Source organism: Papio anubis, chromosome 9 (assembly GCF_008728515.1).
Source record: "Papio anubis isolate 15944 chromosome 9, Panubis1.0, whole genome shotgun sequence".
Lineage (NCBI taxonomy): Eukaryota > Metazoa > Chordata > Mammalia > Primates > Cercopithecidae > Papio > Papio anubis.
This window is the reverse complement of record NC_044984.1, coordinates 9,956,218-9,982,621: the sequence shown is the minus strand read 5'-3', so window position 1 is coordinate 9,982,621 and position 26,404 is coordinate 9,956,218. Positions and strand designations below refer to the sequence as shown.

General features: G+C 40.1%; 1 protein-coding gene across 18 annotated transcripts in view; it reads left to right on the top strand.

Annotated features, from left to right (window-relative positions):
• The window catches only part of RIMKLB (ribosomal modification protein rimK like family member B), a 92,730-nt gene that overhangs the window by 52,830 nt on the left and 13,496 nt on the right, over window positions 1-26,404 (top strand). For all 18 annotated transcript variants that reach the window (XM_031650281.1, XM_031650275.1, XM_031650278.1 and 15 more), the window contains 3 exons: window positions 11,321-11,551; window positions 13,735-13,821; window positions 15,659-15,862. In XM_031650281.1, the coding sequence (XP_031506141.1) occupies window positions 11,321-11,551; window positions 13,735-13,821; window positions 15,659-15,862 (522 nt within the window). The remainder of the gene's footprint in view (window positions 1-11,320; window positions 11,552-13,734; window positions 13,822-15,658; window positions 15,863-26,404) is intronic.

The window sequence follows — 26,404 nt, the reverse complement described above, 5'->3', positions numbered from 1 at the left end:
GCCTCCCAAAGTGCTGGGATTACAGGCTTGAGCCACCGCGCCCGGCCTATTATGCCCAATCTTAAAGGGAGTGCTGTGATTTGTTCTAGTAAATAAATCTGATGTTTAAAAATGTAGATTTTTTTTTTCAAGTAACCCTTTACCAGATTAAGGACGTTCACTTCTCTTCTTAGTGAATAAGAGGCGTTTATTCTTAAACCACATACTTGTTTCCTTTTTTTTTTTTCCTTGATTTATGGGACTATAATGCTTTCACATAAACACTTGTTTAATGGTCTTTTGTTTTTAACTATTCTAGTGGGTGCAAAATAGTATCTAATTGTGGTTTTCTTTTATGTATCCCAACTCACTGATGAGATTGAGTATCTTCACATATTTGTTTGGTATCCTTATTGATAAAGTGCCTATTCAACTTTTGTGTCCATTTTGTTATTGGATTGTCTGATTGTTTTACTGTTTTAAATGTCTCATCTGTGGCTTGCCTTTATCTTTCTCAATAGTGTCTTGACAAATAGAAGGATTTAATGTAATCCAACTCTTACTGTTTATGGTTACGCTGTGTTTAAGAAATCCATCTCTATCTTGAGATTATGAAGAAACTCCCCTGTGTTATGTTTTAGAGGTTTTATAGTTTAGCTGTAAATATATAAATTTACAATCCACCTGGAATTAATTTTTATGGCTAATGATAGGTATCTTACTCATGGGTTATAGGTGGTAATGTTGAAACCATCAGCGATCCCCACACTTTGGCCAACTCCAAAACTCTAATCCCAGACTCCTTAGGGAGACAAATTTGAGGTTCCTGCCCATCTCCTCCTTTGGTGACCCTGTGACAAAACTTTCTCTGCTGCAACCTGATATCTCAGCATATTAACCTGCCGTGTGCATCAGGCAGTAAAACCTATTATTGTTACAATGGTTTCTTTGCACTTGAATATTTGGTTGTCTCAGCACTTTACAAAGGAGACTGACCTTTGCCCTTTGCTTTCCAGTGTTACCGTTCCAATAAATCAAGTAATAGGTGGGATTTCTGGGCTATTTGTTTTCTTTCTTTCTTTCTTTTTTTTTTTTTAATTGTCCTTTGTACCAATACTACACTGACTTAATTACTGTAGCTTTATAGTGACATCCAGTAGAATAAGCCCTCTTTTTTCAAGAATGTTTGTCTATTTATGATTCTTTGCATATATATATTAGAATCAACTTGTCAAAGTTCCACAAAAATGTCACTTGGAATTTTCACTGAAACTGTATCTATCTATAGATTACTTTGGGAAAAAAATATTCATACTATACCATCTTCCTATCTGTAAACATGATCTGTCCCTTTCATCATCTTTAATGTCTCTAATAATGTTTTGTAATTCTATCCTCAGAGATCTTATACATCTTTCATTAGCTGTATCTTATTCCTGTGAATTTTATGGGTTTTGCTGCTATTGTAAATGACACAATTACGATTTTTTCATTTCTAACTTTTTGTTGCTGATTGTATTTTGTACAGAGTGAGACTCCATCTCAAAAAAAAAAAAAAGGATGTTTTTGTCCCTGACAAGACAATAAGAATAAAAAATCAAGTTAATCTATCCTGTGAGAAACAGAAATTGTAACAATATGTGACTCAAATCACAGCAAGAAAAGTCTAGGCCCCTAGTCCACTTTGAAAAAGGGCAAACTGAATGGTTGTTGAATTTTATCAGTTTTTATCCTTTTAGTGAATGAATAAAAAGGATTTTTTTCTCTTTTTTCTGTGAACTTGAATTACCTGAGTGGTTTTTCAACTTTGAACTTTACAACCTACCTTGTTTATGATTAATTATATTGCTGTATAGAATGTCTTCATATTTTGTTGAAGATTTTTACATTTATGTTCGTGAGATTGGTTTACAACTCCACTTGAAATGTCATTGTCAGTTTTTCTGCTAACGTATTTTGGCTTCATAAAACAGGCTGGAGCGCGCTTTGTTGTTGTTCCCTCTTTTCTGGAAAAATGTATAGGTTTGGTATTATTTCTTCCTTGAATGTCTAATGGAAATCACCTTTGAAAGACACCTGGGTTTAGAATTTTCTTTGTGGGAAGGTTTTAAGTGAACAGAAAATCTGAAAGAATGGAATGATGAGCAAGTATATTTTTGCTACTTAGAGATTGAGTTTAACAGGAACCTTTTATCATAATTCTTTCATATCGTCTTGTTCATATATATACATGCAAAACTTTTTTGGGAGGGCATTAACTTTTCAAATAGCCATCTTTGTGTCATTTCACCCCTAAATACTTCAATATGTCCATCCAAAAAAGAGGTTACCTATATAATCTATATAATCCATTAGCACACCTAAGAAAATTATCAACTCTCTAATATTATCTAATATATGCTCTTGAATCAGATTTTCTTAGTTGATTCCAAAATGTCTTTTTTTGGTTAGTCTTTTCAGATCAGCTCTGGTAAGGTTCATGCATTGCGTTTGGTTGTAATGTTTGCTTAGTCTTTTAAATCTAAAACAATCTCCCCATCTCTCTTTTTATTTTTTATTTATTTTTATTATGATTATTATTATTTTTTTTTTCGAGACAGAATCTCACCCTGTGGCCCAGGCTGGAGTGCAGTGGTGTGATCTTGGCTCACTGCAGCCTCCCTCGTAGATGGGATTACAGGTATGCGCCACCACACTCAGCTGTGAGGCTTCACCATGTTACCTAGGCTGGTCTTGAACTCCTAACTTCAGGTGATCTGCCTGCCTCAGCCTCCCAAAGTGCTGGGATTACAGGCATGAGCCAGTGCACCTGGCCTCTGCATCTTTATTTCTGCAATGACATGAAGTGATCAGAACACTTAAAATGTCTCACATTCTGCAGTTGTTTGATCATTTCCTTTTGATGTTTGCCTCCTAGAGTTTTGTGTAAATTGGCTTGATTATATCCAGGTTATAGAGTTTAGACAAAAAATTACTTCAATGGACGGTATGTACTTCATAGTACAGACAAACAGAAGCACAAAATGAGAGTCTGTGTCACTATTAGTGATTTATTAGTTCACATTCTTTTCTAAAAGAGTTTTCTCTACTAGTGATGAACTATAGTGCCTCCTGAAAAGAAAGGTTAAGTAAATGTAATTTTCCCGCTTTACTAGTTTTGGGAATAAGGATTTATGTACAGATAGTCCCTGATTTACAGTGGTCTAATGTAAGATTTTTCAACTTTACAGTGGTGTAGATAGAAGTGATAAACGTTCAGTATGCTACTTGACTTCGAGGAGCATCTGTAATAATCCCCTCCTGAGGTACCAAATGGGGCTTTTTTACCGTTTCTCCATATTCATTGTGGATTCATGGACTTTTTATACTCACTGTGTTACCAGTTATTTTTTGATTGCCAGATCATCTCAAATTTAGCTAGTGGGAACACCTCCAGGTTGTCTCCTGTGTCCTTATAACACATCTCCATTAGTCTTTGAGTGCTTCCTTAATTTTTGACACAAAGATTGTGTGGGCTTTTAATTTTATACAAACAGCAACTTTAGTTGAAACTTTTAGTTAAAAATCTGAAAATACTATAAGCTTTCAAAAGATTTCAGAAGTCCAGCCAGGCGCGGTGGCTCATGCCTGTAATTTCAGCACTTTGGGAGGCGGAGGCGGGCGGATCACCTGAAGTCAGGAGCTGGAGACCAGCCTGGCCAACGTGGGGGAAATCCTGTCTCTACTAAAAATACAAAAATTAGCCAGGCGTGGTGATACTCGCCTGTAATCCCAGCTGCTTGGGAGGCTGAGGCAAGAGAATTGTTTGCACCAAGAAGGCAGAGGTTACTGTGAGCTGAGATTGCACCACTGCACTCCAGCCTGGGTGACAGAGCAAGAGTCTGTCTCAGGAAAAAAAAAAAAAAAAAAAAAAAAAATTCCAGAAGTCCTAAAAAGTCATCTGGAATGCTCAAGGATGGAATAAAAGTAAATATCAGTAATGAAGATGCTGCCATTTTTCTGTTCCTCAATTCCTGGGAAGAAAACCACTAGTGCTTACTATTGTTAAGAGTATAGCCGGGCGCGGTGGCTCAAGCCTGTAATCCCAGCACTTTGGGAGGCCGAGGCGGGCGGATCACGAGGTCAGGAGATCGAGACCATCCTGGCTAACATGGTGAAACCCCGTCTCTACTAAAAATACAAAAAACTAGCCGGGCGTGGTGGCGGGCGCCTGTAGTCCCAGCTACTCGGAGGCTGAGGCAGGAGAATGGCCTGAACCTGGGAGGCGGAGCTTGCAGTGAGCCGAGATCGCGCCACTGCACTCCAGCCTGGGTGACACAGCGCGAGACTCCGTCTCAAAAAAAAAAAAAAAAAAAAAAGAGTATAGCCAAACTCTGCTTTCAAAACACAGAAGTTTATAGTAGGTCATCTGAGAAGTTCCCCCCACTTAATTATGGGGAAGGAGAGATTGTTACCATTCAGACTGGAGCATAATCAGCCCTTAACACTGTATCACTCTGCTTTGACAAAAGCACCTTTTAATACACAATACCTTTTATATCCTAATAAAAAAGGAAGAAAGATTGCTTCCCCACCCCATTGCTGTTCTAGGGTTAACTTATTAATCTTATTGTTACGTTAGCACTTTATTATACACCTGATCCAAAACTTATATCTAAAATATTTGTACCGATATCTTAATTTCAGTATTAAGTCAACAAGCTAGATGAAAAATTTTATAAGTCGGGATTTAAGATGTTTATTAAAAAAACAATATATGTTAGAGGAGATGGGGTTAAAAACAAAGCACATTCAGTTGGAATACATGTTTTTACAGTGAGTAATGGAATCGTGGATAAAGTTCTTCAAACAACTATGTGCTTCTGTTTACTAAATAACATGGGTCTGAGGGAAGAAACCATTCTCTTATATCAATTTACAAGCTCTACATCAAAGGTATGAGTGATATTTGGTGAGTGCTCAAGAGATCAGTAGCTCGTAAGGCAGAATCCTAAGAGATGTGACTTTGCCTTTTTGGCTCACATTCATCTTTCCAGCCTTGGATCCCTTCTGCTTTCCTAGAATAACATCAGGTATTTGTTAGAGGAGGCGTTGAATTTCTTTCCATCCTCACTAATACCCCCATAGTGCACTGTGCAGATCCAACTATACTTTTGGTTAGAGCACTCCCATTTTCCGGTGGCAACAAATAGACTGTTTATACTGGAGAGTGGAACAGTTTTTTGCATCTTTATCCCATTTTTAAAAAACAGCAAAAGTTATTTCCAGATTAGCATAATGATAGGGTAATAATGGTTGAATTTTTTCTTGACAGTTTACATTGTCTTCCTTATAACTCAAGCTTTTCTCAAAGCTTGCTTTGTTTCTTTCATTTAATGGTTTTGGTTGTTCTCTCCTGATTTTCTTATTTTTTGTAATGCTATTTAATAATTCTAGATTTTGCTGGTTTTTTTAACTTTTTAATTTTTTTTTAATTTTTTTGAGACGGAGTCTCGCTCTGTTGCTTAGTATGGAGTGCAGTGGCACAATCTCTGCTCACTTCAACCTCCGCCTCCTGGGTTCAAGCATACCTCCTGCCTCATCCTCCCAAGTAGTTAGAATTGCAGGTGTGTGCCACCATGCCTAATTTTTTTATTTTTTTAAGATAATTCTTTCTTTTTTTTTTTTATTATTGTACTTAAAGTTCTAGGGTACATGTGTCAACATGCAGGTTTGTTACATAGGTATACATGTGCCACGTTGGTTTGCTGCACCCATCAACTGGTCATTTACATCATTAAGTATTTCTCCTAATGCTATCCCTCCCCCAGTCCCCCACCCCACGACAAGCCCCAGTGTGTGATGTTTCCCGCCCTGTGTCCATGTGTTCTCATTGTTCAACTCCCACCTGTGAGTGAGAATATGCAGTGTTTGGTTTTCCGTCCTTGTGTAATTTTTGTATTTTTAGTAGAGACGGGTTTTGCCATGTTGGCCAACTAGTCTTGAACTCCTGACCTCAAGTGATTTGCCCACCTCAGCTTCCTAAAGGGCTGGGATTATAGGCGTGAGCCACTGTGGCTGGCCTTGCTATTTCTTTTTTTTTTAACTGACTTTTTCCCTTTAAGTTTTACCCTGGCTCTTATTGAGGTCCTTGGTGTCTCTTTTTTACTTTCATATTTTCAACTTACATATTCTTATTTCTTTAGCTATTCTCAGGCTGATTCCCATAAGTGAATTTTTTTTTTTTTTTTGAGATGGAGTTTTACTCTTGTTGCCCAGGCTGGAATGCCATGGCATGATCTCTGCTCACTGCAACCTCCGCCTCCCTGATTCAAGCGATTCTTCTGCCTCAGCCTCTCAAGTGGCTGGGATTTTATGCATGAGCCACCACGCCTGGCTAATTTTTGTATTTTTAGTAGAGATGGGGTTTCTCCATGTTGGTCAGGCTGGTCTTGAACTCCTGACCTCAGGTGATCTGCCCGTCTCAGCCTCCTGAAGTGCTGGGATTACATGTGTGAGCCACTGCGCCCAGCTCTTTTTTCTTTGACAAGGAATTTCACTCTGTCACCGAGGCTGGAGTGCAGTGGCTTGATCTCAGCGCACTGCAACCTCCGCCTCCTAGGTATAAGCGATTCTCCTGCCTCAGCCTCTGGAGTAGCTGGGATTACAGACACCTGCCACTATGCCTGGCTAATTGTTCTATTTTTAGTAGAGACAGGGTTTCACCATGTTGGCCAGACTGGTTTCGAACTCCTGACCTCAGGTGATCCACCCACCTCGGCTTCCTAAAGTGCTGGGATTACAGGCATGAGCCACTGTGCCTGGCCCCATAAATTAATATTTAAATATGAATATACAGCTTTCACTCCACCAATATGACTGTATACATATATGTATAGTTCCAGTCTACATTTCAAGTACAGTAATTCTACTTTAAAATCCTTATGTCTTTACCAAAGTCTTTCCTATCTAGATCCAAATCCAACATCTTCTGCCCCAAACCAGCTTCCCTTCTTAACATTCCCATTCTCTGTATCCTTATCTCAAAATTTTTCATCCTCAAACTGGCACCGAGGCTTTTTTTCAATTTTTAGAATACTCTTTGGATTTGCTTATCTAGGCAAGTCACTGCTAAAGCCTAAGAAATGATATCAAGGGCCGGGAGCAGTAGCTCATGCCTGTAATCCCAGCACTTTGGGAGGCTGAGGTGGGCAGATCACCTGAGGTCAGGAGTTCGAGACCAGCCTGGCCAACATGGTGAAACCCCATCTCTAAAAAATACAAAAAGGCAGCGGGGCGTGGTGGTGCATGCCTGTAGTCCCAGCTACTCAGGAGACTGAGGCAGGAGAATCGCTTGAACCCAGGAGGCGGAGGTTGCAGTGAGCCAAGATTGTGCTACTGCACTCCAGCCTGGGCGACAGAGTGAGACTCCGTCTCAAAAAAAAAAAAAAAAGAAGAGAAAAGAAAAAATAATCAAGATGCTTGTAGCAAATGATTGTGAGGAGAATGGTGTTAGCCACAGGCAAACCTCACATCTGCTGATGACCACATACCTATCCATGGGTGCTCCTGGAGAATAATTTCTACTTTTTTCACCTTCAAATAAAACCTTTTTTCGCTTTTAGGGTCAGGGTCTTTGTCATCCAGGTTGATCATAGGTCACTGCAGTCTTAAACTCCTGGACTCAAATTATCCTCCTACCTCAGCCTTCTGAGTGACTAGGGCTACAGATACAACCACACCAGGCTAATTTTTAAAGTATTTTTTTTTAGAGATGAAGATCTCATGTTGCCTAGGCTAGTTTCGAACTCTTGGTCTCAAGCAATCCTCTTCCTTCTGTCTCCCAGAGTGCTGGGTTTGCAGAGTAAGCCTGGCCAAAATTTCGTGTAATTGTCATCTTGTTGGTAGATTCTCAAGATGGAATTCTGTTGGCAGAGGAGTATATAGAATATGCTTCTATTCCCTGCTATACATACAGGGGAATAATTAAAAGATGGGATGGCATGGACTATCAGCAGGCAATATCCAGCACAGACTCTCAATTCCTAATCAGAACAGATATAAATTCTTTAGTTCAGATCATATGGCTTTGCATATTTGACACTTTACCTGACCAGCCATATCTTTTACTGTACATCAATACAAGTCGCAGAGACACACACACACATATTGTTAACATTTTTGCCCCGTGATTTGTGCTCTGCCTTACATTTGAATTGTCCTTTCTCTTTTTTTTTAAACACACACACCCTCGGCTCATGGTTTGTGCCTTAATTTTGCCATTAATTCTACCTCCCTGATTTTTCTTCCATCAGAACTACTACCGTGTTTAAAAGTTAATACCATAAAAATTGATATAGTGTCTGTCTCCCACTAGAAAGCTTCTTGAAAGCAAGGACCTTATCTTATTTATCAATCTATTTTGACCATATAGAAAAGAATCTGACACATAGTACTTAATATTTACTGGATGAATGAATATCAGTTTTTTTTGTTTTCTTTTTTTTTGATACGGAGTCTTGCTCTGTCGCCCAGGCTGGAGTGCAGTGGCACAATCTCGGCTCACTGAAAGCTCCGCCCCCCTGGGTTCACGCCATTCTCCTGCCTCAGCCTCCTGAGTAGCTGGGACTACAGGCACCCGCCACCGCACCTGGCTAATTTTTTGTATTTTTTAGTAGAGACGGGTTTCATGTTGTTAGCCAGGATGGTCTCGATCTCCTGACCTCGTGATCCGCCCGCCTTGGCCTCCCAAAGTGCTGGGATTACAGGCTTGAGCCACCGCGCCCGGCTGAGTATCAGTTATTAGTAAGGAATTGATCATATGGTATATCTATAAAATGTAATCCATTCAGCCCACCTAACGTATTGAAATAAAGCTATATATGCTCTGATACAGAAAGATGTCTCTGATTTTTTTTTTTTTAATTTTTTTTTTTTTTAATTTAAGATAGAGTCTCACTCTATTGTCCAGGCTGGAGTGCAGTGGTGCAATCTCAGCTCACCGCAACCTCCGCCTCCTGGGTTCAAGAGATTCTCCAGCCTTAGCCTCCCGAGTAGCTGAGATTACAGGCATGCACCACCACACCTGGCTAATTTTTGTATTTTTAGTAGTGATGGGGTTTCACCATGTTGGCCAGGCTGGTCTTGAACTCCCAGCCTCAGGTGATACACCCGCCTCTGCCTCCCAAAGTGCTGGGATTACAGGTATGAGCCGCCACTCCCGGCCAATAATTTTAAGTGATTATATATCTATATACGTTTCTGTATACTTAGATGACAGTAGGGAAAATACGTACTAATAACGTTAGGTACCTAGAATGTTGTATGGAAGGTGAATATGTTCTGTGTTTTTGTGTTTGAATGTTTTAAACAAGTGTAGTAGTCCTCCCTAGCCACAGTTTTGCTTCCCATGGTTTTGCATGCTGTTTTTAGTTACCCATGGTACAGTATAATAAGATTTTGAGAGAAAGGGACCACATTTACATAAATCTTATTACAGTAATTGTTATAATTGTCCAGTTTTATTACTAGTTACTATTTCTTACTGTGCCTAATTTATAAATTAAACTTTATCACAGGTATGTGTGTATAGGAAAAAGCACAGTATATATAGTTCTCAGTTTAGGCTTTCCACAGTTCCAAGCATCCATTGAGGGTCTTGAAACATTCCCCACAGACAATATGGGATTACTCTGTGTGTGTGTGTGTGTATGCGTATATATACACATAAAATTTATATATACACTATATATATTTTTTATATATATGTACTATATATTTTTTTTAATGAAAATAGAGTTTAAGAAGCCGGGGCAGGCGCGGTGATATGCCTGTAAGCATTTTGGGAAGCCAAGGCAGGTGGATCATTAGGTCAGGAGTTTGAGACCATCCTGGCCAACGTGGTGAAACTCCGTCTCTACTAAAAATACAAAAAAGCCAGGCATAGTGGCAGACGCCTGTAGTCCCAGCCACTTGGGAGGCTGGGGTAGGAGAATTGCTTGAACCCAGGAAGTGGAGGTTGCAGTAAGCTGAGACCAGCCACTGCACTCCAGCCTAGGTGACAGTGAGACTTTGTCTCAAAAAGAAGCAACTCATATAAATACCTTGTTTGTGTATTATTTGGGGTCTCCCTAAGTAGAATGGTATTGGGTAAATATTCAAGAAACTTTTCTCTTAAAAAATTGTTTTCTTTTTTCATTATAGAGACATATGTTCTCACTTTTTTAAAAAGCATACAAAACATAATATAGAGAATTACGGCCGGGCGCGGTGGCTCAAGCCTGTAATCCCAGCACTTTGGGAGGCCGAGACGGGCAGATCACGAGGTCAGGAGATCGAGACCATCCTGGCTAACACAGTGAAACCCCGCCTCTACTAAAAAATATAAAAAACTAGCCGGGCGTGGTGGCGGGCGCCTGTAGTCCCAGCTACTCGGGAGGCTGAGGCAGGAGAATGGCGTAAACCCGGGAGGCGGAGCTTGCAGTGAGCTGAGATCCGGCCACTGCACTCCACCGGGGGAAAAAGGGGAAGCCCCGTCCTAAAAAAAAAAAAAAAAAAAAAAATATAGAGAATTACATGGAGCACAATATTAAAATTTTCTCTTCAACCTTCCTCTTCCTGCCTTGCCACCCAGTCACTTTCATAGGAAGCCAGTTAAATTGTTAAACCACTTAGATTGATTGATTGATTGATTGATTGATTGATTGATTTTGAGTCTCTCTGTGTCACCAGGCTGAGTGCGGTGGTGCGATCTCGGGTCACTGCAACCCCCATCTCCCTGGTTCAAGTGATTCTCCTGCCTCAGCCTCCCAAGTAGCTGAGATTAGAGGCGCCTGCCACCACACCCAGTTAGTTTTTGTATTTTTAGTAGAGTTGGGGTTTCACCACGTTGGCCAGGATGGCCTGGATCTCTTAACCTCGTGATCTGCCTGCCTTGGCATCCCGAAGTGTTGGGATTATAGGTGTGAACCACTGCAGCCGGCCCATATAGGTATTTTTTATGTGTATGCACAAATAAAACCTTTTCTCAGATTTGCCCTTTAAAATAAAAACTCAACATTATGTATCTGGGCATTTGTTCATCTCTGAACATACATGTTTATGACATTCTTTTTAATGGCTTTGTCGTAATTCATTGTAGTAGTGTGTACTATAATTTCTTTAACCAGAGATTTTTCTAATTAAATTTTCTTTTTTCTTACAGAGGAATATCTCCATCCCAATTTAATATTAACAAAATAGTACATTTCATTTTATGATCCAAACTTTGGCATATTACTGTTCCTCTATGGCATATTACTATTTCTCTGTTTTATTGTGTATTTCCCTCTAATGGTTTTGGCCTTGTTTTTATGTATTTCAGGTCTGCGGATCAATGGAGAGCTAATCACTGCCTACCCACAAGTGGTGGTAGTCAGAGTACCAACCCCTTGGGTGCAGAGTGATAGTGACATCACTGTTTTGCGCCATCTAGAGAAGATGGGATGCCGGTTAATGAACCGACCTCAAGCCATCCTGAACTGCGTTAATAAGTTCTGGACATTTCAAGAGTTAGCTGGCCATGGTGTTCCTCTGCCAGATACTTTCTCTTATGGTGAGCCTACTAAAGAGCATGCATAGCCTAAATATTAACCACTGATAGTTTAATAGGATAAATTTACAGACATGAAAGAACATCTTATAGAAGTGACTTTCAGTTTTAACACACTGGACAGGCTAATTACAAATCATATCTTAAGATTTGTTTCATATTATGGGGGAAAATAGGGTTAACAAACTTTCAAGATTAAAAGTATTTTAGGTTTTACAAGCCATGAGTTCTCTGGTAACCCTCAGTAATGCTGTTGTAACATGAAAGCTGCTATAGACAATGCTTAAACAAATGAGTAGTTTTGTTCCAATGAAACTTTATTATAAAAACAGCCAGCCGGGCGCGGTGGCTCAAGCCTGTAATCCCAGCACTTTGGGAGGCCGAGATGGGCGGATCACGAGGTCAGGAGATCGAGACCATCCTGGCTAACACGGTGAAACCCCGTCTCTACTAAGAAATACAAAAAATAGCCGGGCGAGGTGGCAGCGCCTGTAGTCCCAGCTACTCGGGAGGCTGAGGCCGGAGAATGGCGTGAACCCGGGAGGCGGAGCTTGCAGTGAGCTGAGATCCCGCGACGGGGCGCCAGCGGGAGCCTCCGTCAAAAAAAAAAAAAAAAAAAAAAAAAAACAGCCAATAGGTCAAATTTGACCCGTAGGCCTTAGTTTGCCAACCTCTGTGGTAAAAGATAATAGAATTTTATGACATCAATTTTTTGTTTTCTTCATTACCATTTTGATAACTCAAATATTTTAATGTTTTTAAAGAAAGTAACACTTTAGTAGGTATGCTTTAAAACAGTGCTTTCAAACTTCTGGTAAAAGGGGTTTTTTTTGTTTTTTTGTTTTTTTTAAAGATCAATCTGTGGTAGATTAATACTCGTGTAAAATATAATAAAATGATCACAGCAGTGCCAGACTGCTATAAAAGCTTCTGCTGCCTACCCTTTTGTATTTATCTGACCGCATAACAGTAGTGAACAAGTCCTATACAGACACAGGTTGCAGGACCACATTCTGAGTAACACTGCTCTAAGCAACATTTTGCTAATGTATTTCCTGCCTTTAATTCTCTTGTTTGGAAAAGACGAAACTTAAATTAGTGCAGAGTTTTCCATAAAGGTGTTTCTTCAAATATCCAGAAGAATGCTTGGAGATTTAATGAGGCTTTACAAAGGAACCCTTGTCCTCTCCTTATTGTTAATATTTTAAAGAAAGGAACTCTTCCTCCCCAACCCCCACCAAGCCTGTATGGCATGCGTGGACACGGTTTCCGTTTTTAGCAATTGCATAGGAAGAGACAGAATTAATGTAAGTTGAGAATTCTGTGTTTTTAATGCTTGGGGATCTTAATAGTTTATAACATGATTGTACAATGTTGATTTTATGAGAATGGAAAGAAGGGAAAAAAGGCTAACCAAATTAACAAGTATTACCTTTGTTCTATTGATGAAGGATTAAAATTTGGTGACCAAGTCATCATAATTTTGCAAAGCTACACATTTCTCATATTTCACTTGTTTAATGAACTTTATCCTGTCTCAACTTTTCTCTCTCATCGTGCTGATTTTTGTAGCTACAGTCTATTTTTGCTCTAATTTTGTTATTGTGTCATTTGTTTTTGGTCAATAAAAAGAGTGAGAAAGGAGACTTAACCCAGGATGCTGAGTTACCCCAGTGTAGAAAGAACTCTGATTAATAATGGAGACCAAAAAAATTGGGGTGTGTGTGTTTGTTGGTAATAAAGAGGAGTGTGTCAGTGTGTGCAGCATCTCTTCAACCTTGGATAGATCTTAACCAACTAATTCTTCAGTTTCTTAATCCAAGCAGGGAATTGAATATATTAAAGTAAATCTTGGGGCTTCTGTTATTTCTGTGGGAGAATAATAAGGATAAAAACATGAGAAATGGCATAGAATAAGGAAACTCTCTTTAGCTGAAAGATACTTAAGTTAGACATCAGAATATGTATAGGTTAAGGGAGCTATTATTTGTTTTACAAGGTATTGTTTTAAACTGATATTCAGTTCTATTTTCAACTTATACATACTTTCTCCAAGAAAAAAAAGATAGCCATCAGGCTCTTACCTTCAACTTCCTTGTGCTGTTGGTTGTCTTTAGTGTAGATAAAATTGATCACAAAACACTTCTGCTGCTGTTTGTCTTAAATTTTTTTATTGCTCAAACCAGGTGGCCATGAAAATTTTGCTAAAATGATTGATGAAGCAGAAGTACTGGAGTTCCCAATGGTAGTAAAGAATACGCGGGGTCATAGAGGTGTGTATGAGTTGTTGGTAAGGTATATAGTTTTGAAACTATTCTTGCTTATTAATATGAGTGACTTTGAAGAATAATTAGAGGGAAATTGTTAGGTGCATGATACCTCAGACTTACAGAAGGCTACTATGAGTTGTTCAGTTTGGCTAAAAGCTATTTCTGTTCAGTGGTTACCTAGAGATTTTAACATACATACTTAGACTGAGTCTCAAGTTAGACCTGTCTGTATCTTCTTCAATAATATAAGGACCACCCGTAATCCCAGCACTTTGGGAGGCTAAGGCAGGTGGATCACCTGAGGTCAGGAGTTCAAGACCAGCTGTCCAATGTGATGAAACCTCGCGTCTACTAAAAATACAAAAATTAGCCAGATGTGGTGGCATACGCCTGTAATCCCAGCTACTCGTGAGGCTGAGGCAGGAAAGTGGCTTGAACCTGGGAGGCAGAGGTTGCAGTGAGCCGAGATCATGCCACTGAACTCCAACCTGGGCAGTAGAGCCAGACTCTGTCTAAAAAAAATGCAAAGAAACAATATAAGACCTTAGATCACTAACTCCAGTCATCCCCCTCTAAAGATACATAGTTTGAAGACTTAAACGAATAAGGTAAAACTATTAACACTTTATAAGGTATCATATGAAAATATCTTAATGATTTTGGATTAAGGTAGACTTTTTTTTTTTTTTTTTTTTTTAAATGAGATGGAGTTTTGCTCTTGTTGCCCAGTCTGGAGTGCAGTGGTGTGATCTCAGCTCACTGCAACCTCTGTCTCCCAGGTTCAAGCAATTCTCCTGCCTCAGCCTCCCAAGTAGCTGGCATTACAGGCATCTGCCACCATGCCCAGCTACTTTGTTTTTTGTATTTTTAGTAGAGACAGGGTTTCATCATGTTGGCCAGACTGGTCTTGAACTCCTGACCTCTGGTGATCCACCTGCCTCGGCCTCCCCAAGTGTTGGTATTACAGGCGTGAGCCGCTGCGCCCAGACTAAGATAGAATTTTAAGGCATAAAATGATACATCAATCTGAGTACAGTGACATATTTTGTGTTTTGGCAGGGATGGCTGGATCAGAGTTCAGCTGGAACTGTTGACTGGATTCTTTATATTTGGCTTCTCCAGTAGGGCAGCCAAGAGTCTCAGGCCTCCTACGGTGAATGCTAAAGTGAACAAAGAAGCTGTATGACCGTTTATGGTCTACCTTCATAAGTCATAATAGAATTAATTCTGCTATATTCTCTTGTTTGGAGCAATCACAGGCCCTCCTAGATTCAGCCAGAAGTGACGTAGATTCAGTATCCCTCCTTTCCCTTCCCCACCATGGGAGGAATTTAGAACCATATATCTAAAACAGCAACTTCCATTGGCACAAAAATAGACAAATAGAGCAGTGGAACAGGCTAGAGAATTCAGAAATAAATTGAGGTAACATACTGCTATATTACTATATCCTAATATAGTATATTAGTATATTGTATAATAATATATCACACATATGTTTTAATTCAGAGATAAAAAGTTTTGCTAGTGAATGAGGTTGACATTATTGGCTAACCTGGAGAAGTACAAATCTAGACCGCTGCCTCACAACATATATCAAAATAAATTTTAGTTTGTCATGAAACATGAGTTTGGGGAGTGGTAAAAGGAGATTATTTACCTTGTCTTTATATATTTTTGTATTATTTCACTGTTAAAACAGTTCTAACAAGGAAAACTTAAAAAACAAAGTGTAATTGATTCTGAAACAGCAGATTGTGATACAAGAAGATTCAGATAATGGGTATCATCTGCCCACAATTGATGACTTAACATGTATTTTTATTCTTTTCAATCGTAGGTAAAGCTGTTTTCTTGGCTCGAGATAAGCACCATTTGGCTGATCTAAGCCATCTTATTCGCCATGAAGCACCATACCTGTTCCAGAAGTATGTTAAAGAGTCTCATGGACGGGATGTACGTGTCATTGTCGTGGGAGGCCGTGTGGTTGGCACCATGTTACGTTGTTCAACAGATGGGAGAATGCAAAGCAACTGCTCATTAGGTAAAAATAATACAAATATCTTTCTAGTATATAGAGTGACATTATAACTTATCCAGTGAGTATTCATTTGTGTGTAACTATAGACTTTCTTAATAAGTTGAAAAACGTGTTTCCTTTTACATGTAAATACGATTTTTACACATGCCATCAATGTAATTAAACTCGAGTTATTTTTCTAGTAATATAATTCTGTTTCACTGAATCATATTAAATCTGCCTTCACCCATTCTCAATTCGTAACCCAGTTTACACATGTATTGGATGTCTGATAGGAGTCAGAGATTCCCTCTTTGGTGATATACTTATTTTGTATATAATCGGAGTTCCTATAAGATGTCTTAACCCATTTTACCCATTGGTCCCAACAAGATTGCTGATTTTGATTTTCTTAAATATGTATTTTCTCAGATCTCTTATTGTTCAGGTACATCAGAGCTTAGGCTTTGGGTTTTTATCCTCCTCTTCTCTGTTTATATCACTTTCTTAGTAATCTTGTACAGCTCATGACTTTAAATACCGTTTGTATGTTAATTATTTCCTAATTTCTATCTCCAATTTAGACTTTTTTCCCTGCTCCAACTCCAGGTTTATATAAGGAATTGCTTACTCAGTATCTCCAAAACTGAAATCCTTACAATGTGTTCTACCCGTAGTTATCTCCTTATCATTTTATTCTTATGTATGTATGAGTGAGTGAATGATGGGGTCTTGCCTCTCACCCAAGCTGGAGTACAGTGGCAGGATCACAGCTCACTACAGCTTCAACCTCCCGGGCTGAAGCAATCCTCCTGCCTCAGCCTCTCAAGTAGCCGAGACCACAGGCACATGCCACCATGCCCGGCTAATTATTTTATTTTTTATTTTTTGAAACAAGAGCCTCACTCTGTCACCCAGGCTGGAGTGCAGTGGTGCAATCTCAGCTCCCTCACTGCAACCTCCACCTCACGAGTTCAAGCGATTCTCCTGCCTCAGCCTCCTGAGTAGCTGGGACTACAGGCACCTGCCACCATGCCCAGCTAATTTTTTTATTTTTAATAGAGACGGAGTTTCACCATGTTGGCCAGGCTGGTCTCAAACCTCTGACCTCAGGTGATCTGCCTGCCTCGGCCTCCCAGAGTGCTGGAATTACAGGCATGAGCCACCACACCCCACACCGGGCTAATTTTTTACGTTTTTTTTTGTAGAGATATGGTCTCCGTATGTTGCTCAGGCTGTTTTCAAACTCCTGGGCTCAAGCAATTCTCATGCATTGGCCTTCTAAACTTGTGGGATGATAGATGAGAGCCACCACTTCCAGCCTGTCTGTCTTGCTTAATGACAGCTCTGTTTTTCGGATTTAGACCCAAATCCTTAGAGACATCCTGGTCCCTCTCTTCTCTTATACCTCATATTCAAATTGTCAGGAACCCTTTGAAATCTCTACTCTCAGAATGTTTCCAAATCTTACCAATTTTTACCATCTCTACTCCTAATACCATCTTCTCTTATTTGGATTACCTATAGTAGCCCCTTAAGGGGTCTTCTTGCTTCTACTCTTCCCTCCTAATCTCTTCCTAACACCACAGTGGTATGATGGATGCTTTTACATTGCAAGTCAAATCAACTTTCGCTCAAAATCCTCTAATAGGGCCAGGAACCATGGCTCACACTGGTAATCCCAACACTTTGGGAAGCTGAGGCAGGAAGATCATCCTGAGCTCAAGGTTCAAAGCCAGCCTGGGTAATAGAGGGGAAGACCCTGTCTCTATGAAATATAAAAATAAATTATCTGGGGCCAGGCTTGGTGGCCCAAACCTGTAATTCCAGCACTTTCTTAGGCCAAGGTGGATGGATCACTTGAGGCCAGGAGTTCAAGACTAGCCTGGCTAATATGGTGAAACCCCATCTCTACTAAAAATATAAAGTTAACCAGGTACAGTGGCACATGCCTGTTTAGTCCCAGCTACTCGGGAGGCAGAGGCATGAGAATCTCTTGAACCAGGAGGCAGAGGTTGCAGTGAGTCAAGATTGCCCTACTGTACTCCAGCCTGGGCGACAGAGTGAGACTGTCTCAAAAAGAAAAAAAAAAAAAATTAGCTGGTCATGGTGGCATGCACCTGTGGTCCCAGCTACTCAGGAAGCTAAGGCAGAAAGATTGCCTGAGCCTGGGAGGTCGAGGCTGCAGTGAGCCATGATCATACGATCATACCACTACACTCCAGCCTGTCTCAAAAACAAAAACAAACAAAATTCCTCCAATAGCTCCCCAGTTGCATTCCCAGAAAAATCTTAAGTTCTTGCCCTGGCTACCAGGCCCTAGGTGATGTCATCCCTACTTATCTCTCTGAGATCTATAACCACATGGATGAATCTCAAAAACATAATGTTCATCTAAAAAAGCAAGTCAAAGAAGAGAATACATGTATTTCATTTATATAAAATTTAAATATATGCAAAACTAAACAATGCAGTGTTGGAAATACAGACATTTAGTAAAACTAAAGGTGGAATATTGATAAGCATGAAATTCAATATGGTGGCTTATTCAGAGTACATGATAGAGTAAGAACACAGTGAAGATTTGAAAGATATTGGTTATATTAATTTTACTTTCTACTTTTTTTTTCCTGATGGAATCTTGCTCTGCCACCCAGGCTGGAGTATAGTGGTGTGATCTTGGCTCACTGCAACCTCTGCCTCCCAGGTTCAAGCAATTCTCGTGCCTCAGCCTCCTGAGTAGCTGGGACTACAGGTGTGCACCCCCATGCTGGGCTAATTTTTGTATTTTCAGTAGTGATGGGGTTTCGCCATGTTGGCCAGGCTGGTCTTAAACTGCTGGCCTCAAGTGATCCACTCACCTCAGCCTCCCAAATTGCTGGGCGCCACCAGGTGTGAGCCACCGTGCCCAGCCTACTTTCTATTCTTGAAAAATGACTTCTGCCTCCTTGAATTAGCTCTTCATGTCTCATTTTAATTTTTCATTATAACATGTCATGCTGACTAGCTAGAAGAGAGCCAAATGGCATCTTTTCTGGGTCACCTTTACCTTACTACATTGAGATTTAATTAATAGTTACTCTTCATATTTTAAGCAAAAAGAACTTTAGAAAGTAACTTAGTTTTATATTAAGAAGTAAATTGTTTTTTTTTAAGTTTGTTTTGAGGTCGGGTGCTGTGACTCAGTCCTGTACACAATCCCCTGCTCAACACGTTGGGATGCCAAGGCAAGAGAATGGCTTGAGCCCTGAGGTTTGAGACCAGTCTGAACAGTGTAGAGAGACCCCATATCTACAAAAAATTAATTAATTAAGCCAGACGTGATGATTCACACCTCTGGTCCCAGCCACTTGGGAGGCTGCATTCTGGCCTGGGCAACACAGCAAGACCCTGACTCAAAAATAAATAAATAAATAAATAAAGGTTGTTTTGAGATCAGTGAGGCTTACAAAAAGGTATAAAGGATTCCTTTGCACCCATTAACCAGCTTTAGAAATAAGCCGTCAATATAGTTATCTGTTTACTTTCTCTGATCATTTTCTTCTCTCTTCCCCACATCCTGAACTTGGTATTTATCTTTCCTATAATGTGCTTTCAGTGCTTCTGTCTATATTCCTAAACTAGTTATTATTTTGTGTTATAAAACTTCATCCTTAGATACATTGTCAAGAGTGTTTCTGGGTTAGCCCATTTACCCAGAAGTGGGATTTCTGTGTTGTAGTGTATTACAGTAATTCAGCTCTACTAGATATTGCCAAATGATTCTCCAAAGTGAGTATACTACCTTAGGATTTCTCCGCATCAAATACTGTTTCGTATAGTGCCACCTTCTTGCCAACCTGTAAGGTCGGTAGACATTAAGCCTTTTGCCAAAATAATGTGAATTATGTCATGTCATTATTGTAATTTATCTCTCACTGTTGAGGTTATGCATCTGTTTACTTTTTTAAGTGCATATTCCAGTATGTCATCTATGAATTGCCTGTGCAGGTCCTTTGTGTCTTTTTTTAATCGAGATTTTTTTTCCTTTTTTGTATTGATCTACAGGCTCTTTTTCTTTTTTTCTTTATAAAAATATTTTATTTTTTATAGAGATGAGGTCTTGCTGTGTTGCCCAGGCTAGTCTTGAACTCTTGGCTTCAGGTGATCCTCCCATCTCAGCCTCCCAGAGTCCAGTGATTATAGGTGTGAGCCACTGCACCTGGCCATATTTATCTAATCTGACTTCAAATTCTTTTGTCAGTTATATGAATTGTAAGTACAGTATTTTCATCCCAGTCTGTGATATTTCTTCTTTTTTTGATTACAGATTTTGATGGACAAAAATTGTCACTTTTAATGTCAAGCATATTCATCTATTTCTTTACGTTCTCTACTATTTTTAAATTGAAGAAATTCGGCCGGGCGCGGTGGCTCAAGCCTGTATCCCAGCACTTTGGGAGGCCGAGACGGGCGGATCACGAGGTCAGGAGATCGAGACCATCCTGGCTAACACGGTGAAACCCCGTCTCTACTAAAAATACAAAAAACTAGCCGGGCGAGGTGGCGGGCGCCTGTAGTCCCAGCTACTCGGGAGGCTGAGGCAGGAGAATGGCACAAACCCGGGAGGTGGAGCTTGCAGTGAGCTGAGATCCGGCCACTGCACTCCAGCCTGGGCTACAGAGCAAAGACTCCGTCTCAAAAAAAAAAAAAAAAAATTGAAGAAATTCTTCTCCACCCTTTGGTCATGTTCAGTTCTTGAATATGGTCTTCTAAAAGCTTTTCCATGTTTAGGACTTTAATCTACCTGAAATTGATTTTGCTGTTCAGTGTGATGAAAGAGATCCTGTTTTCTTTTTTCAAAATGAGTAACTGGTTGTCTGAATGCTACTTATTGAATAGTCTGTTTATTACTAATTTGTAATGTATTTAATTTCCACGTGTGCATGGGTCTATTGCAAGGTCCCTTAGTCTATTGTATCGTGCTTTTTCTCTATGAATACCAGTCTTTATTCTTTTGGTACTATGTGTAGATATCTGATAGAGCAAGAGCCTCTTTACCTTGTTTGTCAGAATTGAATTGCAGTTTGTGTTCAGTGTTTTACTATTGTGAGCAATAATACTATAAACATCCTTGTGAATATGCTTTGTTTTATATACTGGTGCTTTTGTCTTGATAAGTCTCATCAAGGTTGGAATTGCTGGAACAAAATACATATTTAAAAAAATTTATGGCCAGGCACAGTGACTCACACCATAATCCCAGCACTTTGGGAGGCTGAGGTGGGAGGATCGCTTGAGGTCAGGAGTTTGAGACCAATGGGCAACATGGTGAAGCCCCATCTCTACTAAAAATACAAAAATAAGCCAGGCATGGTGGCAGGCACTTGTAGTCCCAGCTACTCAGGAGGCTGAGGCAGGAGAATCACTTGAACCCGGGAGGTGGAGGTTACAGTGAGCTGAGGTCATGCCACTGCACTCCAGCCTGGGCAGCAAAGCAAGACTCTGTCTCTAAATAAATAATCAGATTACTTTTTTTTTTTTTGAATCTGCCTCCCGGGTTCACGCCATTCTCCTGCCTCACGCCATTCTCCTGCCTCAGCCTCCTGAGTAGCTGGGACTATAGGCGCCTGCAACCATGCCTGGCTAATTTTTTGTATTTTTTGTCGAGACGGGGTTTCACTGTGTTAGCCAGGATGGTCTCGATCTCCTGACCTTGCGATACGCCCGCCTCGGCCTCCCAGAGTGTTGGGATTACAGGCGTGAGCCACCGCGCCTGGCCCAGATTACTTTTTAAAAAGCCCATAACTTTTTGCATTTCAACTTGTAATTTTTTTTTTTCCCATCAGATGAGAATTACTTGCTGTTTTACGGCTATTTTACTTTATATTTTTCTCACCATGAACAATGAGAGAATCTTTTCATAGTTTATTTGGTCATTTGTGTTTACTTGTATATGTATTGCTCTTCATTATATTTGCTTACTTTTAAATTGGGCAGTTTTTGTCTTTTGAATAGCATTTCTGACCAATGACTACTAAATGCCAGTATGTCCACCCCAGATGTCAGAAACACCACCGTACAATTTCCAGATTCTCCCCAGTTGAGAACCACTGCTTTAGAACCTCCAGTATAGTGTTAAGCAATAAGGATTGCAGTGATTTCTGTCTAGTTTCTGATTTCCTCTGAAATAGGTTTAGTGTTTTGCTATTTAGGATATTATATTTAAGGAGGTTGATTCTGTTAGAGATTCTGTTAGAGTTTTTAGGAGGGATGATTGTCAGATTTTATCCTGTGCCATCTTGGCATCTTTAATTTAGGACCAGAAAGGTTTAGAGCTCAGTTTTATTTAGCTATCCTAATAAGGGTCCTTAAGACCTTTAATTTCTTGGAGTGATGGATTATGTTGATACATTTTAGGTTAAAAATAATTTTTCTGGCCGGGTGCATTGGCTTATGCCAGTAATCCCATCTCTTTGGGAGGCCAAGGTGGGCCTTGAGCTCAGGAGTTCAAGAGCAGCCTGGGCAACGCAGCAAAACTGTATCTCTGCAAAAAATACAAAAATTAGCTTGGCATGCTGGCACATGCCTGTAAACCCAGTTAACTCAGGTGGTTAAGACGAGAGGGAGAGGTGGTGGTCACACAAAAAAAAATAAAGCCGGGCGCGGTGGCTCACGCCTGTAATCCCAGCACTTTGGGAGGCCGAGGCGGGCGGATCACAAGGTCAGGAGATCGAGACCATGGTGAAACCCCGTCTCTACTAAAAATACAAAAAATGAGCCGGGCGCGGTGGTGGGCGCCTGTAGTTCCAGCTACTCGGGAGGCTGAGGCAGGAGAATGGCGTGAACCCAGGAGGCGGAGCTTGCAGTGAGCCAGGATCGTGCCACTGCACTCCAGCTTGGGCCACAGAGCGAGACTCCATCTCAAAAAATAAATAAATAAATAAATAAAATAAATAAAATAAATAAATAAAAAGAATTTTTTTTTTTCTTAATTGCCCTTTGCATTTTTAAAATTAACCTTCTTTGGATAGCTTACTGTTCTTTCAAAAATTACTGAATTTGTTTTTTTCATATTTTATTTAAATTTATTATTATTATTATTTGCAGTTGCAAGATTTAATAGAATGAAAACGGGGCTCCCATAAAATGGAAGGGGACCAAAAGGGGTTGTCGCTCCCTGCTCGAATGCCTGGTTTATATCCCGATCATTGTCCCTCCCCCTGTGCTCTCAGGCGATAGATGATTTGACTCTTTCTTTACCTCCTTGCTTTAGCCTAATTTGTATTTTAGTGAGCCTCTTTACTACTTGATTGGTTGGGTGTGAGCTGAGTTACAAGCCGGTGTTTAAAGGTGGGTGTGGTCACCTTCCCAGCTAGGCTTAGGAATTCTTAGTTGGCCTAGGAAATCCCGGTAGTCCTGTCTCTCAGTCCCCCTCACAACAGCAAAAAACTCAAGTGCTGTTGGGGAGGTTGGCCGACGACCGCTTTTAACTGCTTCCTGCTGAATTGGGGTGTAATAGGGGTCGTGCAGTTGAGATTTCCTCGGGAGGGGTGCCTTCAATGTCATTAACATCGGAGCATGGGCTAGCAGGCTGGTCCAGGGGTCCACAGTAGATCTTAATCATGGACTGCATTTGGGGCTCCATTTGAAGAACGATTTGTAGTTTTACAGCTTCGATTCTGGAAGAGACAAACTTAACAAGGAGGTTAAAGATACAGGGATTGAAAAGTATGGCTTGAAGTGCAGGGGCAAATGGGTGTGGGTGGTGAAAATGGGGTTTCCTTTAGAAAAACTCCTATACGATGGAGCATCAATATTTCCACATTTCCACATTCTTGGACCATGCTTTGAGTATTATAGCTCCTTTAGAAGCTGTGGGTCACGGAAGAGAACTGTGGAACCCAGCAACTAGTGTTCAGCTTGATTAGGACGAACCTGGGCACTTAGCTGTGAAGGAACAATGGCAAGCCTTTGGCCCTGTCGGGAGCAGCAATGGGTGCCTTGCTGGATCACGAGCACAGCGGACGCCCAGCGGGATCTGGAGGGGTGGAAGTCAACAGGGGGTCTGGGATGGCGGCAAACAGCAGTGGTGGACGGCAAGCGAAAGCTCAGCTCGAACCATAACAAACACAGACCACAAGAGAATGCAGTTGCAAGATTTTTTTTTTTTTTTTTTTTTGAGACGGAGTCTCGCTCTGTCGCCCAGGCTGGAGTGCAGTGGCGCAATCTCGGCTCACTGCAAGCTCCACCTCCCGGGTTCACACCATTCTCCCGCCTCAGCCTCCGAGTAGCTGGGACTACAGGTGCCCGCCACCACGCCCGGCTAGTTTTTTGTATTTTTAGTAGAGACGGGGTTTCACCATGTTAGCCAGGATGGTCTCCATCTCCTGACCTCGTGATCCACCCGCCTTGGCCTCCCAAAGTGCTGGGATTACAGGCTTGAGCCACCGCGCCCGGCCCAGTTGCAAGATTTAATAGAGTGAAAACTGAGCTCCCAACAAAGGGAGGGGACGCAAAGGGGGTTGCCCTAGAATATTTTCATCTATTTTTATGAGTAAGATTGGCCCATAATATTATTTTTTTAAAACTTTATCACTTTTGATATTAAGGTTATGCTGGCTTTATTTAATGTATTGAGGAGTTTTCAGTCTTTCCCTAGGGCATTCTGTATTGGTAAAGTAACATTGGAATAAAGGATAGCTAAATAAAACTGAGCTGTGAACCTTTCTCGCCCTAGTTCCTTTTGTAGTAATAGTTTTTATCACCTTCTGAAACCCGTCTGTAATAATTGCCCTGTTAAAGTTTGCCTCTTCTGGGGCGGTTTTGGAAATAAATGATCCATTTCTTTTAGGTTTCCAATTTTTTGCCAAAGAGTTTTGTGAGATATTTGCATATGCTGCTTTTAATCTCTGCTTTGTGTGTGATTCTCTTTCTTGTCTTTCTTAATCTTACCAAAATAGCCTTTGTATTTTTAAAAAATTCTGTCTTTCTCTTGTATTTATTTTACTTTTTGTTTTCATTGTATCTGTCTTCCTAGTTTCTTTGGCTAGAACATTTAGTTTTTTTGTTTCAAAATGAAGGCATTTCATGTTAAACATCTTCCTCTGGAGAACTTTCACAGTGTTGGAAGGTATTAGTATGAAGCATTTTTCTCTTTTATTTATAGATGGTTCTCATTTTTCTTTGTGATTTCTTTGATCCAGGGGATCAATTTTGCAACCTCAAAGTAGTTAATATTCTTTTGGCTGCCTTTACCATTACCCCATTACCTTCTTTTTCTTGACTTACTAATATTGTCAGAGAATGTGGCCTGTAATATTTTTTTTTTAATTTCATTAAGTTGTTTTTGGTGTGTGACCAGCATGATTGTTAAGGAAAAAATGTATATATGGATGTATAGTCAGGAGAAATAAAGATGTGAAGTAAGTTTATTTTGCCTATGTTTTCTATAAGCAGTATATAGCTAAGTTTTGTTTTTTATTCAAATCGTATTTGTTTCCATCTTTTAATGGAAGATTTGGTCCATTTTTTGTATAGTTACTAATATACTTCATTTTATTTCTTCCATCTTATTTTGTGTTTATTATTTAACTCAAATTGTTCCTTATTCTTTTTTCTTTTCTGATTTTTGCTGGTTTGTAAGGTACCATTTTATTTTCACTCCTGCCACCAAACCCAGTTAATTTGGGAGATCAGCGAGGGTTTTGCATTCCATTAATGGTTACCTTCTATTTTCTTATGCTGATAATCAGACACAGTCTCTACAGTTACCTGAGAAGATCATTTTCCTTGATACTTTATTTACTACCTCACTGTACCATCATAATAATAATGAAGTATTTGGAATACCTTTACTTTCCCTGGGCATTCCTTATTCCCTGTCCCCTGCAATGGGAATATTAAAACAATTTTATTTCCTTCCTACTCCTTCCTCTTGATTCATTCATTTATTGAGTAGTTTCGAGTACCTCCAAAGTGTCAAGTACTGCTGTAGCAGTAATTTGTTTATTTATTTATTTTTGAGATAGAATTTTGCTCTTGTCGCCCAGGCCGGAGTGCAATGGTGTGATCTCGGCTCACTGCCACCTCTGCTTTCCGGGTTTAAGCGATTCTCCCACCTTGGCCTCCCACATAGGTGGCATTACAGGCACCCACCACCATACCCAGCTAATTTTTGTATTTTTAGTACAGACAGGGTTTCACCATGTTGGCCAGCCTGGTCTCGAACTCCTGACCTCAGGTGATCCGCTCTCCTTGGCCTCCCATAGTGCTGGGATTACAGGCATGAGCCACCAACCCTGGCCTCTTGTAGCAGTATTTTGTATATAGTAGTGAACACAGCAGACAAAAATCCCTAGTCTCATTGACCTTATGTTCCAGTTTTGCTGAAATCATCTAATAGTTTTAGTTCAAGTCTGTTTGGAATTTGTTTTACTATATGTCTCTTCTGTTTCATGAACCCTTATATGGCATTTTATCCATTCCCAGGCAGTCTGTCTTTATCTACTTAAAATGAATTATACCTGTATTGCAAAGTATGCACCATGGTTTACTCCTCATATTCATCTTCCCATATCTTGAGAT